This window comes from Phyllostomus discolor, chromosome 1, assembly GCF_004126475.2.
Source record: "Phyllostomus discolor isolate MPI-MPIP mPhyDis1 chromosome 1, mPhyDis1.pri.v3, whole genome shotgun sequence".
In the NCBI taxonomy this organism is placed as follows: Eukaryota; Metazoa; Chordata; class Mammalia; order Chiroptera; family Phyllostomidae; genus Phyllostomus; species Phyllostomus discolor.
Window position 1 is genome coordinate 156,976,153 of NC_040903.2, and position 14,359 is coordinate 156,990,511.

A 14,359-nucleotide genomic window follows, 5' to 3' on the forward strand; every position below is an offset into this window, starting at 1 on the left:
AGGCAGTATCATTCCTGGTTGTGAGGGAAGCATCCACTTCCTTCTGCAATCAAGAGGAATGAAGTGAACCGTTTCCCCTCTTTTTATGAGTAAATCCAAATCATATCCCTGGTTATAGTTTTCAGTCACTGCACATTTCCAGATCGGAGCCCTGATTGTGATCTTCAACCTTGATATTTAGAAAAGGAGAACTTTATTCCTGCAGTCATTTTTAGTTGTCAATTATAAGATAGATTTGGTAGAACCTTATAGCAAAATATGTAACAGCATCATCCATAGTGCTTTGAAGTAAAGAAGCCTAACCATAATCTTGGAGATTCTAATTCATAAGACCTGAGCTGGGATCTGAAGATCTAATTTTTTAGAGAGCCCAGAAATGGTTCAGACACAGAGCCAAATGTATGAACCACTGCCTTGGAAGATGTAAGGAAAACATACAGGTTTGTACAAAGGACACAAACAGTTTTAATTTTTTAGCCATGTTTGTAAAAGAATTCACTTTAGTACATGGGTAAGACCCCAGGCCCTTGCCATTTGATCTGGGTATATTGCAAGTTCCTATAAGTTCTCATTGTTTTGTCAGGGAGACTACCAGGCTGAATTCTAATGTCCTCGAGGTATCTTGTCCTGGAAATGGTGTCCTTTCTCAGGATTTGAAAGTGACTTGGCTGAACTACAGGTGAAGAAGCCAGGCCTCTGCTGCTTTTCCTAGTTTCCTGGGCACAGTTACGGAGTGCTGGCACTGCCCACATTCTAAAATTTAAAATATGGCAACAATGAAGCTAAAACCTTAACGTAGAGCAGTTCTCCTACTTGTACCACGAACTCAGCAATAACAAGAGCAGTTGCACTCTTCTTTAGTTTCTAGCTGCTTTTTCCTTCATATCTCATTGGGTACTGCTTCAGCTGCCCCTGTTCTTTTCCTCAAACTCCAGGATGAGACCTTTAATGTGGGACAATTTCTGATGCAGGTACTCACAGCGACGCTTTTCTTCCCTGTAACCTGGGTACCTCTGAAGAGAAAACGCATCCGTGTCAAGAAAAATCCATTTTTACCCTTTTTGCTACCACTCCCAGACCTATTCTTACCTTCCTGAACTTTTTATATTCCTGGACTATCTTTTCTTCCAGCACCTGAAACAAAGAAAATGCTAGCACCAGCTTTAACCTTGAAAAAGCTCCAGGTCTCTTAAAGGAGGGAAGTAACTTCCTTCTCATGGCTACCAAATGATACAGAATAATTTTTCTCTCAAAACAGGCTGGCTTGTCACTTTGGTCACTAAACAAACAGGTTTATGGTCAGTTAGGGATTTGGTGGCCAGTAGAGCTGGAAAACGAGCCTGGGTCCTGTCCTTACCTTGTGTTCTGGAGTTCCTCGCTGAACTCTCTTGATTTCTGCTCCCAGCTCTGTGAACCTTTGGCTTGCAGCCCCAACTCGAGCATGCAGGATGCGGTACTCAACATAATCTGTCTCAAAATCCTTCTCATAAGCATGTTGCTGTTCTGCACTGTGGATGGCCCCATATTGCCTGCCAGGAACAGAGTGTTAAATTACCACCTGCAGTTTTAGTATCCCCCCACCCCCCAAAGCTCCCAGCTCCCAGAAAGTGCATGTTAATATCTCATGCACGAGGCGTGATAAAATCACAAATGGCAGGGAACTCACAGGAGGTAATCTGGTACCTCTTCAGGGCTTGGGGATTCAGAGTCTGAAGGAAACAAGAAGACATATAATTTACTATCTGCCTTTTTCCACCACTGGCAGCTTTACACCCCTCTCAACTCTTACCTGCTTGAACTGAGGGACTGTGCTCAAGCCTGGGGCCCACGTCTTCATGTTTATCTTCTGGCTCCCAGTCTCCCTCTTGTAGGTCCTGACTGGGCAGCTCTTGAAAGGGACTTGGAGCTAGAGGCAGAGTCCTGAGCCTCTTTCCTTTCAGTTCTATAGTGCCCCCAGGTGCTGGACGCTTCTGTTGGGGAAAATACTTCGGTCACACCAACAGTATGTCAGAAGCCTCCTGTTCTTTCTCTTGAAAATTACTTCCATATATTGATATCTGTGAACATGAAAATGAAGGCTTCCAGTTTTTAAATTTCGGTCTGATTGGACAAATCTTTTTCCTTTTTTATCCTCACCTGAGGACATCCTTACTGATTTCAGAAAGGAGGGAGAGAAACTGATGTGAGAAAAACAATTGGTTGCCTCATGCACCCTGACTGGGGACCTAAGTATGTGTCTTGACAGGAATCAAACCCATGATCTTTCTGGCTTAGAGGACTAACCCAAATCTACTGAGTCACATGAGCCAGGGCTGAAAAACTCCTGCTATTACAGCTTACTTTGTCCAGATGTTTCCGGCCAACAGAGGAAGGCAGTGTCTGATTGGGTCCTCTGTTTGGAAGACGGCTCTGGTTTCTGGGATATTTGAAGAGGGAATGAGAGAGATGAAGACGAGGGTAGGAGGTAGGGCTCAATTTCCTGTACCATTGAGGGTAGAGATTTACAGAAGATGACACCAGGACTTCCCAGGGTAGTCCCACCCTGGCCCAAGTACCTCACTTCCCACTGTGCCATGTGTTCCCTCGAGGATCCTGGGAGTGCCTGTTCTTGGCTGCTTGCCAGTGGACCTGGCACCTGGCAGGGAAAGTGGCATGGGCACTTGGCTACCTGGGCTTCACGCTTTGCCCCACCTTATCCCAATTCCCTGCAATTCCTGGCCTCACCTCTTCTAGTGCCATCAGTGACCGTGAGGCTGCATTTCCAGAATAGTCTCCCATGTTCTGCCAATTCTCAGGATCTCTGGCATCTTCAGTCAGGCTGTGTCCCTGAACTGAAGATGGAACTGGGATAGAATCCATGGCTGCCCAAATAGTGAGGCGCTCCCTGAGTGGGCCCAGGCAGTGCAGGCGGTTAGGTCCAGATCTGGAAAGGGGTGATGGAAAATAAACCAGGAGGATGGAAAACTTTTAAAGCACCTCTGGACATCTGCTTCCTGGGCTCACCACAAACCCGTTTTCACCTGCTACCTGTTTGTTCCCCCTTACCTGCCTAAGCGTTGGCACACAAGGTCCAAGCCACCACCACCAGGGCCCTCCTGGCCACACTGGGACACTGTGAAGGAGAAGAGGCAGGAGCAGCCAGGGCCTGGGAGCCTCAGATACTGGGGTGAAAGGAGACCATAAGCCCCATGAAGTTAGCCCTTCCCCCTCCTGCCAATGCCTTTCCTCCCTGAGCCAGCCTGAGACAAGATGGGTCCCGCGAGACTCGTTAGCACACCAGGTGCAGCTGGGCCTGAGCTCCCTGGAGGCTAACACAGCACAGTTTCTTCAACCGCAGCCTCCTGGGACCACAACCCCAGCAGCCCCCTCACCCCACTCAGGGTTCAGTTCTCAGGAACTTCCTCAGACCGTGACGGTTCTCAGACTCCCGCCCTGACCATACCGTCCCTGGGCGCCGGTCTGTTCTCCCCGCACCCCACATAGTTCACAGAGCCCAGGTCCACGCTTACCCCTCGGTTGCCTTGGAAAGCGATCACTGGCCGAACCTGAAAGGAGAGCACAGACACAAGCTAAGCGCAGGCCAAGCGGCGTCCCCGGGATCTGGCGTCGAGTGCCTGGAGGGACCTGCCTCATGGACTTCACTTGGAGAAGTGGGGAAGCCGAAGCCTATGAGTGCCGCTCCCCATATGCAGGTCCCTTCGTCAGGGTCTCCGGCTGAGGCCCGAAGTCGGGAGGGGTAGGGGATAGGGAAGGTGGGGTCCGGGGCCATCGCACCTGTTGACGCTGACACTCTTGCAGCGCCCGCAACGCCGGTTCATTGAGCCTGAGCAGCAGGAGGCTGGTCCGGGCAGCTGGGGTGAAGCAGAGCCGGAGCTTCCCACTCAGAAACTCCTGAGGTCCTGCCATAGCTGCGAGGTCGAGCACAAGCAGAACCCGAGCCACAGGCGAGAGCCACCAAGACTACTTTCGCTCTGCAGGGCTAGACTTGCACAGCCTGTAGCCCAGGTCGGCCCCGCCTCCAGCCAGGACCCCACCTCCGACCCCACCCACAGTCACCACCGCTCCCGAGGTTTCCCAGCCGCGTGGGCGGTGCTTCTCAAGCGCGGGCAGTCGGAGCAAACACCAGCAGATTCTTCTGGGTTTGGCAGGCACTCCATTAGGCTTTCGGAAGGGGGTCTCTCAGTTCCCGGGGGAAAGGCTGCGTCCAGCCTCAGACTCTTTCACCCAGAATCTCCAGTCCTGCCTCAGTTTCTCCAGCCAACCTGAACTCAGTGTTGCTGTCTGTAAGTGAAGCTGAACCTGCAAACTCCAGAGACTTCTAGGCGCAGAGGGGTGGGAGAGAAGGCCTTGTTGCTAGGCGCTCGGAAGGCCTGGAGCCTCCAGGGTCTAGAGGATGGCTGACTCAAAGGGGAATTCCCGACTCCAGCACCTGCTGCAACACTTTTGCTTTTTTCTGCCCGCGGTACTGATGCAGACCCGAAACCGGTTTCTAACTAAAGCTGGAGAGAAAACTGGCCCCGTCAGTGTCGTGGCAGCGGTGAAGCTACGCTGTGCGGGCTAGAACGCCACCCACCGGTGGGGGAGCCTGGGTGATGGCAGAAGAATTGCAGGGCAAAGGAGAGGGAGAATTCAGTCCCCAGTTGCCCCTTCTGGCCTAAACACGTGAGACTGGTGTGAAAGGGAATTGGCCCGCTCCCTGAGGAGAACGAAGAGGTGCCACGAAGTTGCCAGACCTTCCAAAGGTCCAGATCCTGGTGCAGTGAGACCCCAGGACGAGTCTGAGGTCGGCCCTTGGTATTTACACTCCTCCCCATTTGGGTATGTTTCCCAAGACCCCTAGTGTTGTTCTCTTATCTAACCAGGATCCCTCTGCTAAATCTCTAAACATGTATAATCCCAGGTGACCTTAATACCCCACACCCCAAATCAAATTAACTATACTTACATTCGTCAAAACTCATCAAATTGTACTTAAAATTTTATATTTTAATATATGTACATTATACCTTAATAAAGTTGACTTTAAAATCAGTGCAACAAACCTAGAGCAACAAAAATATTTACTGGTCCATGTCCTCAGGGCTATCTGCTTCCCTGGGTGACAATTTGCTAATTTGATAAACAGTTATGGCAATGAGTAAAGCTGGTCTCCCAGGGTTCCTTTTCTGCTTAGATGACATCTGTGACTTCTCATTAGATTTTCCTGGATTTAAAATCAAAGGACAGACTAGAATGGTGAAATTTCCCAGAAAGGAAGGAAGGAGCAGTGCTGTAACAGGAGGCAACTGGGGAAGATATTTGAGGAAGGGAGGAGGTAGGGATCTATGTGTTGGGTGTTTCCTTTGGGCATTAGGATCTTTGCCCATTACTTAATTCCTACAATAGCTTTTTCGAGCAGATATTATTGCCTATATTTTTATTTATTCATTCAATAAATATTTTATTGAACATTTACTCTGTCCTAGATCCTTGGGCTACATCAATGAACAGATTCTTGCTTTGGGAGAGCTTACATGCTAGTGGGAGGCAGACACTATAAACACACCTAAGAAATAAACACAAAGTATAGTGCATGGGATGTGGGGGGAAGTTGAAGAGGGTAAAAGGGGTCAAATAAATGGTGACAGAATGAGAGTAGAGTTTGAGTGGTGAACACAATGCAGTATACAGATGATGTATCTTAGAATTGTACACTTGAAACTTACATAATCTTATTGACAAATTTTGGCCCAATAAGTTTAATAAAAAACATAGTGTATGTTAAAAGGTGATAAGTGCTATAGAAAAAATAAAAAACAGAGCAAGGTAAAAGGGTTTAGAAGTGGAGGAGGAGAAAGTAGAGAAGGGTGGAGAGGGTTGACACTGTATTAAGTAAGGTGATGAGAGAGGCTTTCTGGAGAAGAAGAAATTTGAGCAATGCCCTAAAGGGAATTGACTAAGCTGTACAGTTGGAGGAAATGCTTTTCGGACAGTGAGACTAGCCAGTGCAAACTCTGTGAGTCAGAAGTGTGCCTGGAGTGTTTGAAGAAAAATTGAGGTCAGTGTGAGCGGAACAAAATGAGTGAAGCGGGGAGTAGTAAGAGTAAGGAGCAGGGGGATTGGGTCATAAAGGGCCTTATGGGTATTGTAAAGACTTTGGCTTTTACTTTAAATGATATAGGGAGTCATTACAGGGTTTTGAGCAGAGGAGTAATATGAAGCCACTTCTATTTTAAAAGGATCACTCTGGTTGCTGTGTTAAGAATAGACCAGGAGGATAAGGATGAAAACAGTATGACCTGTTAGGAGGCTATTGCAGCAATCCAAGCTAGAGGTGGTGGTGGCTTGCACTAGGGAATAACAGAGCAGGTAGGACAAGGGGTAGGGTTCTGGATATGTTGAGGATAGAGGATTTCCTGGTGGATTGAATGTAATATGTGAGAGATAAATGTCATTAAGGATAATTGTAGGGGTTTTGTCCAGAACAACTAGAAAGATGAAATTGTCATCAACTGAGGAAGGGAAGACTGCATGTGGAACAGTGTTAGTTCTGAATATGCTGAGTTGCCTAGTAGAATTCACATGGGGATGTAAAGCAGGCAGTTAGACACACAAACCTGGAGAAGGTGAAAGATGTCTGGGCTAGAGATGTACACTTGGTAGGACTAAACATATGTGTGCGTGTTATGTGCCACTGAGTCAGTTCCAACTTCTGGCAACCCTATGACTGAGTGATGTTCACAATGTCCTGTCCTCAGCAGCCATACTCAGCTCCTATAGAATCATGTTTATGGTTTCTTTTATGGAGTCAGTCCCTCTCATATTTGATTTTCCTTTTTCTTGTTGTCTTCAATTTTTCCAAGCATTATTGTCTTTTCCAGAGAACCCTCCTTCTCATGGTGTGCCCGAAGTAGGACAGCTTCAGTTTTGTCATTTTTGCCTCCAGTGACTTTTCAGGCTTAATTGGCCCTAGTAACTACTTGTTCATCTTTCTGTTGGTCCAGAGCATCCATAGAGCTCTCTCCAACACCAACTTTCATGTGAATTATTTTTTAACTCTCAGCCTTCCTCACTGTCCAACTTTCACATTCATACATAGTAATTGGGAATATGAGGGTGTGGATAGTTTTAGCTTTGGTCTCTAATGACACATCTTTGCAACTAAACATATAGATGGTATTCAAAGTCATGAGGCTGGCTGAGATCATCCAGAAAAATAGAGAAAAACCTAAAGACTTCTACCCTGGGGCACTTGAATTTCTGGAAATAGGTCAGGGTGAAGAAAAGCAAAGCCAATTGAAAGGAAATGGCCAGTGAGGAAGGAGGGAACACCAGAAACACCAAGAGAGTGTGGTGTCCTGAAAGTGAAGTGAAGAAAATGTTTCAAGGAGAAGGGATTGATCAACTGTGTCAAATGCTATTGATAGGCTAAGTGAAATGAAGATTAAACATTGACCATTGTAATGAAAGTTTTCTAAAATTGACAGTGGTGATTGTTGCACACATCTGTGAATATGCTGAAAACCATTAAATTGTACACTTCACTTCAAATGTGTGAATTTTATGATATATGAACTCTGTCTCAATAAAACTGCTTATATGACGAACTCTGTCCAGAAAGAGTCCAGCCATTATTAACATAACGAGGACAGTTTGCCCGGCATTGCTGTAACTTGTCAGCCAAGGAGAGTGGACTGGAATGCTCATGTGTGAACAATGACGACTTCACTGTACTGGTCAGTGGGGGTGGTAGACACCACTGAGTGAGCATGTGTACTGTGTGGCTGTCACATTCAAAATGACTGAGCAAGTGGAGCAATGAATCTGCCTTAAATTTTACGTTAAGCTTGAACATTTCTTCATGGAAACTATTCAGATGATTCAGAAGGCTGCAACTGTGGGCAACTGGTGATTGGCAGCTTTATCACGACAACGTGCCCACTCATGCATCACGTCTTGTGCAGAGATGTTTGGTGAAACATCAGATCACCCAGGTAACTCAGTACCTGCTACAACCCAGATTTGGTGCCCTGCAACTTCTGGATTTTCCCCAAACTAAAGTCACCCTTTGAAAGACAAGAGATTTCAGAACATCGATGAGATACACGAAAATACAACAGAGCAACTGATATTGATTGGGAGAACTGTATGAGGTCCCAAGGTGCCTACTTTGAAGGGGACTGAGGTGTTATTGTTCTATATACAATGGTTCTATCTTCTTCAGTAAATGTCTCTATTTTTCATATTACATGGCTGGACAGACCTTGTATACATATGTATATACATTTTATTTGTCCATTTATCTGTCAATAGACACTTGGATTGCTCCCATTTTTGGCTATTGTGAATAATGCTTTAATTAAATGAGTGTAAAAATACCATATTTTTCAAAATGTATCTAAAAACATTACTGTGAGAAGGGGTCCATGACACACACAAAAAATTCTGAGTGGTCTGGCTAGGATTTGAACTCAGGCCACCTGGCTCTAGAGCCTGTGCTTATTCTCCACACTTACAATGTCATGCCACATCAGCAGCTTATACTCTCTTACATCAGGGCAGGCTCTGCATCAATATATGGAAGAAGAGTAAAAAGATATCTTCCAGGTATGCATGCAACCCTATTTCTATAGTTATTATTTTGGGTCTTCTCATCCCTTTTCCCTTGTCCTCGCATTACTATGTGCTTTGGACTAAGATATTCTATCCTTTGGATCTGGGAATGTTTCTCTCATTCTTTTCAGTCTGCTAGCCCTGCACCTCTGTGGTTCTGGAGTGTCACTCTGCACTTTGAGAGAGTTCCCTTTGCTGGAACTCACATGTTCTCCCACAGTTCTGATGCTGCTGCATTGAGGATACACTTTAACAGATTGCCCCAGCATAAGAACTTGAAACCCCGTTTTGAGCCTAGCAAGAGTAGGGCCATACGTATTTTCCAGCAGAGTAGCACAAACTCTGCTATATATTAGCTCTTTGCCTCTGAACTTCTGTCACAAGGCCCAAGTGAGTACTAGAAAAGGAACACCTAAAGGGAACAGATAAATAGATTGCTATAGGAGAGATGGTTGACAGGACTGTGCAGTAGCTGGGGTTTTAGTAAGGAGGGAGTGGGAAGCAAAGAAGAGAAATGGAACTGGGAAAGATTGGAGACTGTCAGGGAAACTTGCTCTATCCCCTTGGCCTCTCTCAAAGGATAGGAAAGAAGATAGAATTGATGAATGCCTGCATACTGCAAATGCAATTCAGCTGAACCAAAGGAGGAGCAGAAGTATCTGGCAGAAAGTGCTACTCTGAGACCTTAGCTTTGGTCATGATATGTTTACAAAGGTAGGTAGAACAGGGAGGAAGTGCTAGGTAGAGGCAAGAAGCTATTCAGGAGCACCAGTGGTCAGGAATGAGACCTCATCACCCATGCCAGGAGAGGCCCAAGGTGAAGAGCTAAAGTGCTTTAGCTCCCCTCCTCAGGCATTTCCTGATCCATAGTTAGCTGCTCTTCAAGAATGGAGACCTCCGGCAGCCCTGGGTCTTCTAGGACTTAGAACTTGCTCCCAGTGCAAAGCTACCTTTCCTATAGGGATTAGCTCTAGCCATGCTCTTTCTGCATTTTTCTCCTGTCCTGGGTATCTTTGTTTCTGGATCTGTTCCTGGAGGTTCATGTCTTTCTTTCTATTAACACTTTCTTCTCTCAACTCAGACATATGACCAACTGGGAGTGAGATTTGGGGGTGGGGAAGAAACAAGGAGGACAGCAAATGAAAAATCCCTAAGAGATCGGTAGTGAGACCTCTTTCTAATTCTACTCTGTCCCCTTAGGCAAATTCATTCATTACCATGATTGGGTTTTTAACTACTTATTTGTTTTTTTGGAAGTTATACATGTACATACATGTTCCATATAAGACTTGCAATGAAAAATAGTAACCCTTATCCCACTCTATTTCCCAATGCTTAAAGGGGATTACAGCCCTTTTAGCTGTTTCTTCTGGCAATTATTGCTTTTTCTAAATATCATGCCATTTCTGGGTTTTTAGGTATCAGATGTTATCCACTGACTTCTATTTTTTTAAGATTTTATTTCTTTTTACAGAGAGGGGCAGGGAGGGAGAAAGAAGGAGAGGAACATCAATGTGGGAAAGAAACACCTATTGGTTGCCTCTAGTATGTGCCCCAACTGAGTCCGAACCCACAACACAGGTATTTGTCCTGACCAGAAATCAAATTGGCCACCTTTCCCTTTGCAGGATGATGCCCTACCACCTGAGCCACACCAGTCAGGGCATGACTTATTTTTTAATATGAAGACTTAATGCTCTCATCCTCCCCATGAATATGCATGTACTTTCTCTCCATCTCCAATGTTACTTTTGTTAGATCAGTATTGAATGTTTACATCTTATGAGTGTGTAAATGTTATTTACAAGCTGTGACAATTAGTGTACTATTTACATTTCCTTTCTTGTAGGTTTCTCCCTGAAATTAATAGTTATCTCTCTCTTTATAGTGTGTTTAGTTAATTATTTATGTACTTATCAATTCTCACATTCTCTTCTAGAAATCTCCTTTTGGTATGTTCAAATATAGTAAAATAGTTTATCAATTTTATTTCCATTTTTTCTTAGATATATGCCTCCAGTCTTTCATCCTCCTGCTCCAAATTGAGATAGTTGCTCTGTGAGCCTGCTACAAAGCTATTGTCCTTGGATCCTTCACCAGCAATCAGGGGATATCCTTCACTTATATCCTAGGTTGGATACCCTTTTTCCTGGTTTCTATGACTTTTGTTTGTTTGCTTACTCTCTCATTTTGGTGGAGTACATCTCCAATAGCTTCCTGAAAGGGGTGCCTAGTAGATAAGTTCTTCTGAGATTTCATATCTCTTTATTCCATTTTCATACTTAATTGATAGCTTGGCTGGGTAAAAAAAAAGTCTAGGTTGCTAATTATTTTTTTTAGATATTTGATGACATTGCTCCATTGTTTTCTGGCTTCCAGTGTTACTGCTGACAAGTCTGAAGTCATTCTAATTATCCATCCTTTATATATGATCTATTTTATGTCTCAGAAACCTTTAGGATCTTCTCTTTGACTCCAGTATTCTGATATGTGGTAGAGCTTTTCTCATTCCTTGTGCTGAGAACTCAGTGGGTCCCCTCATTTCTATTTTACTTTCCTCTTATTCTGGAACTCACACATAACTCAGATGTTAGACCTTCCTAATTTGACTCTATAATTTTCTGCCCTCCCCCCAGTTATCTATAACTTTTTGTCCAGTTTTCTGGAATATTTTTTCAACTTATATCTTCCAACCCTTCTATGGATATTTTCTTTCAGCTGTCATATTTTTAAGTTCCAAGAACTCTTTATTATTCTCTATTTGTTTTTTTATAGCTTTCCTATTTTTGTTCAATATTCTTTTCATCTCTAATGATTATAGTCCCTCTCCAATTTTCTTTTCTTCCTGTAATTATTTCTATATCCTCTGAAAACTTATCTTCTGTTTCTGTTTTTGTTTGTTTTCATGTTAAGAGTGTTTTTCTCCAGTGCTATTGGCTAGTCACTCATCTCTAGAAGCAAGGCACTAGAAAGCTGACTAGAAACCTGGTATGTATGAAGAAGGCTAGTTACACTTTAATCTGACTGGATCTTTTCATTATGTGATCACTCAAGTTAATCTAATTATCCAAACTTTTTCCCACTTAGGGCCTTGGAATGTGCTGTTCCTATTGTCTCTGTGTTGATTAAAATGTATTTGGCTGAAGTACTAGAAATCTGTCTCAAGGCAGCTTCCCATTTGTTCTACCAGGAAGCTCAAAGGTAGAACAAATGTTATGGTTGACTTATCCAGTAGCCCCAAAGCACCATCAAGGACCACAATTACTTTTGCCACTCATTTTGCTTCGGTGTAAGGCTGGCCCTTCAAGGTCGTAGACATTAGGAACAGTGGGGGCTATGCGTTTCCTTGTTCAAGTTAGTAGGAGAAAGCACTGTCCCTTCCCTCAGAGTGGAACTGAAAGATTCCACTTCCCTTTGGTTTGATAGGGCCAATTCAGGTCACATGCTAACTCCTGAACCAATAAGTTACCAGGTGAATGTGAAACAATAATTGGCTTAGTTAGGCCTGGGTTCCTAAGCCAACCAATACTAAGAGGTATGAGTTTACTTTGACTTAGTTGTTCAGGATTACACTTGGAATATAGGGAGGTGGGGGAGAATTTCCTAAACTTGCATTACTCTTTCTCAATAACAGAGGGATGTTAGTAATGTTAGGGATTCACCTGCACTGCTGGAATCCTCTTCTACTTTTTCTACAACTGGCTTCAGGCCTCAGTTTAAATGTCCTCACAGAAATGGGTCTCCCTGGTTATTGTTTATCCTCACATCTTTGTTTCTCTTTTAACACTTAACACAGTTGTCATTCTAAATTGATTGGTGACGTGGACTCCATCCTGCGGAGTCCGTATATTGAGGATGCAATAAAACAAATTCACACAGACTACCGAAGTCCTGTGGAGAAAAAGTGACGGCACAGTCACTCTCTGAGAGAGAGAGCACCTCAACCCTTGCCTTGACAAGCTTTTATTGGCTTTCTAATAGCATAATACATCAAAGAAGGTTCTCATTCATTATGCTCAGGTTTACTTTAGGTGATTACTTTTTACAGGTAACAAAGGGAAGGATGTTACTGACTGCTTTCTACAAATTAGCAAGGAAATATGTTGCAAATGCAAGGTAATGATAAGAGTAATTGGTCTGGTTACACTCTGTCCTTGGGAAAATTACCACAGACTTCAGAAAGTTACTTTAAAGATATGCAGTAAGCATTTGCTGTTTCAACTCAGAGTGAGGGAGTTTTAGCAAGAGCAAGCCTCAGAGCAGCCTAGGTATAATGCAGGCATGGTTTCCCACGGGAAAGCCGATCTGTGGGTTTGGCTTCCTGTGTGCCGACATGCGCCTATAGGCTTTCCAATAGGACTGGGCTACATTTACCATTGCCAGGTGGATCGGTTCCCTATAGTTTGGTTTGTTTACTTGTGAATTGTCAGTCTCCTCCATTAAAGTATTAACTTCATGAGTTCAGAGACCTGTTTTGTTCACCACTGTACAGCCAGTGCCTAGGAGTATCTGGCACATAATAGATAAACTGTTAATATTTGATGAAGAAATCAATGAACCCAGGAACAATAGTATCTTCCTTTCTCACTAAATATCCAAAATATATTTTGAAGCTGCACACTTTTGCCATTCTACTGCCACCATCTCAGTCCAAGGGGCTATCTTTTCTTTCCTGATGTAGTGGACATCTTTTGTTTTATTTGTCTAGCATTCTCTTTTTCAGGGGGAACAAATCCTTTTTCTCTGATAAATCTGTTCCTTCCCATACTAATCATTTGATTTTACTGGTGGGGCTGCTCTCATTATATCCTGCCCCATGCCCACCTTCCAACCACAGGGCAGGCAGGCCCCTGACCCATCAGAGCCCTGAGATTTTCAACACAGAAACTAAAGAAAGAGAATCAGACTCTCTCTTGGATAAGCTGTGAAATGTGAAGGCAGGTAATGCTGGTAGCTGTTTCCTATTGTGTCAAGGAATCCGGGTCTGAGGAAATAAAGCAAGATAGGAGACATGAAGGCATTCCCTTTTTTGCTGGTTTTAATTTTCCCTAGTGTCAGCTACAGCCCATCCCATCCAACAGTTTGGTTATATAGAAACCAACAAATCCTCTTTTTGACCTAATTTGTCTCAATTACATTTCAGGTATCTGTTACAAAATGAGGCCCAGCATCCTGGATATGTGCAATGGCTTCCTGACTGCTCTCCTCATTTCCATTTACCTGCTCTAATTCATTTTCCTCTGGCAGAGTGGTCTCTTCAGAATTTACATCCTGCTGATTGAAGAGCACAGTCTGGGTTAGACTCTCAGCTCCACCTTTTATTGTCTGAATTTCTTTGGGAAAGTGATCTAACCTGCCTGTTCCAAGGTTTTTAAATTGGTAGAAAGGAGTTGGAGTTACTGGCATCTCAAAAAGTCATTGTGAGGCTCAAATAAGAAAAGTGCACTTGATAAGCACTCACTTAATGTTAGCTAGTAGTGGTGTTAGCAGTAGTAACTCAGATCAGGTCACTGCCCTACCTACTTTCTGACCTAGTTTCACACCCCCCTGCTCACTAGGCTTCAGTGACTTGCCTATTACCTATCCACTAGATAGGCTCTTGATGAGATGGCTTGAGGGAGCAGGGCTTTAGGGCCTTCCCTCTCCTGAAATGTTTTCCCTGTCCCCTGGCCTAGCTAACTCCTTGTCCTTTTGCCTCAGTTCAGATGTCACTTGCTTCACCTCCCTAATCAAAGTTAAGATCTAGAGTCTACAGGTGTACTCCCTT

General features: G+C 44.0%; 1 protein-coding gene across 2 annotated transcripts; it reads right to left on the reverse strand.

The window, feature by feature from the left end:
- Nucleotides 1-463: 463 nt before the first annotated feature.
- On the reverse strand, nucleotides 464-4,006 carry ELL3 (elongation factor for RNA polymerase II 3). Of its 2 annotated transcripts, XM_036032584.1 has the most exons (11): nucleotides 3,775-4,006; nucleotides 3,510-3,545; nucleotides 3,046-3,161; nucleotides 2,725-2,923; nucleotides 2,556-2,635; nucleotides 2,341-2,416; nucleotides 1,790-1,970; nucleotides 1,667-1,709; nucleotides 1,358-1,529; nucleotides 1,090-1,134; nucleotides 464-1,013 (listed from the first exon to the last, which is right to left on the reverse strand). In XM_036032584.1, the coding sequence occupies exons 1-11, from the start codon at nucleotides 3,904-3,906 to the stop codon at nucleotides 903-905; spliced, it is 1,191 nt and encodes a 396-aa protein (XP_035888477.1). In that variant the 5' UTR covers nucleotides 3,907-4,006; the 3' UTR covers nucleotides 464-902. The 2 variants fall into 2 exon arrangements, with proteins under 2 accessions (XP_035888477.1, XP_035888482.1); XM_036032589.1 differs by lacking the exons at nucleotides 2,341-2,416; nucleotides 2,556-2,635.
- Nucleotides 4,007-14,359: the final 10,353 nt, after the last annotated feature.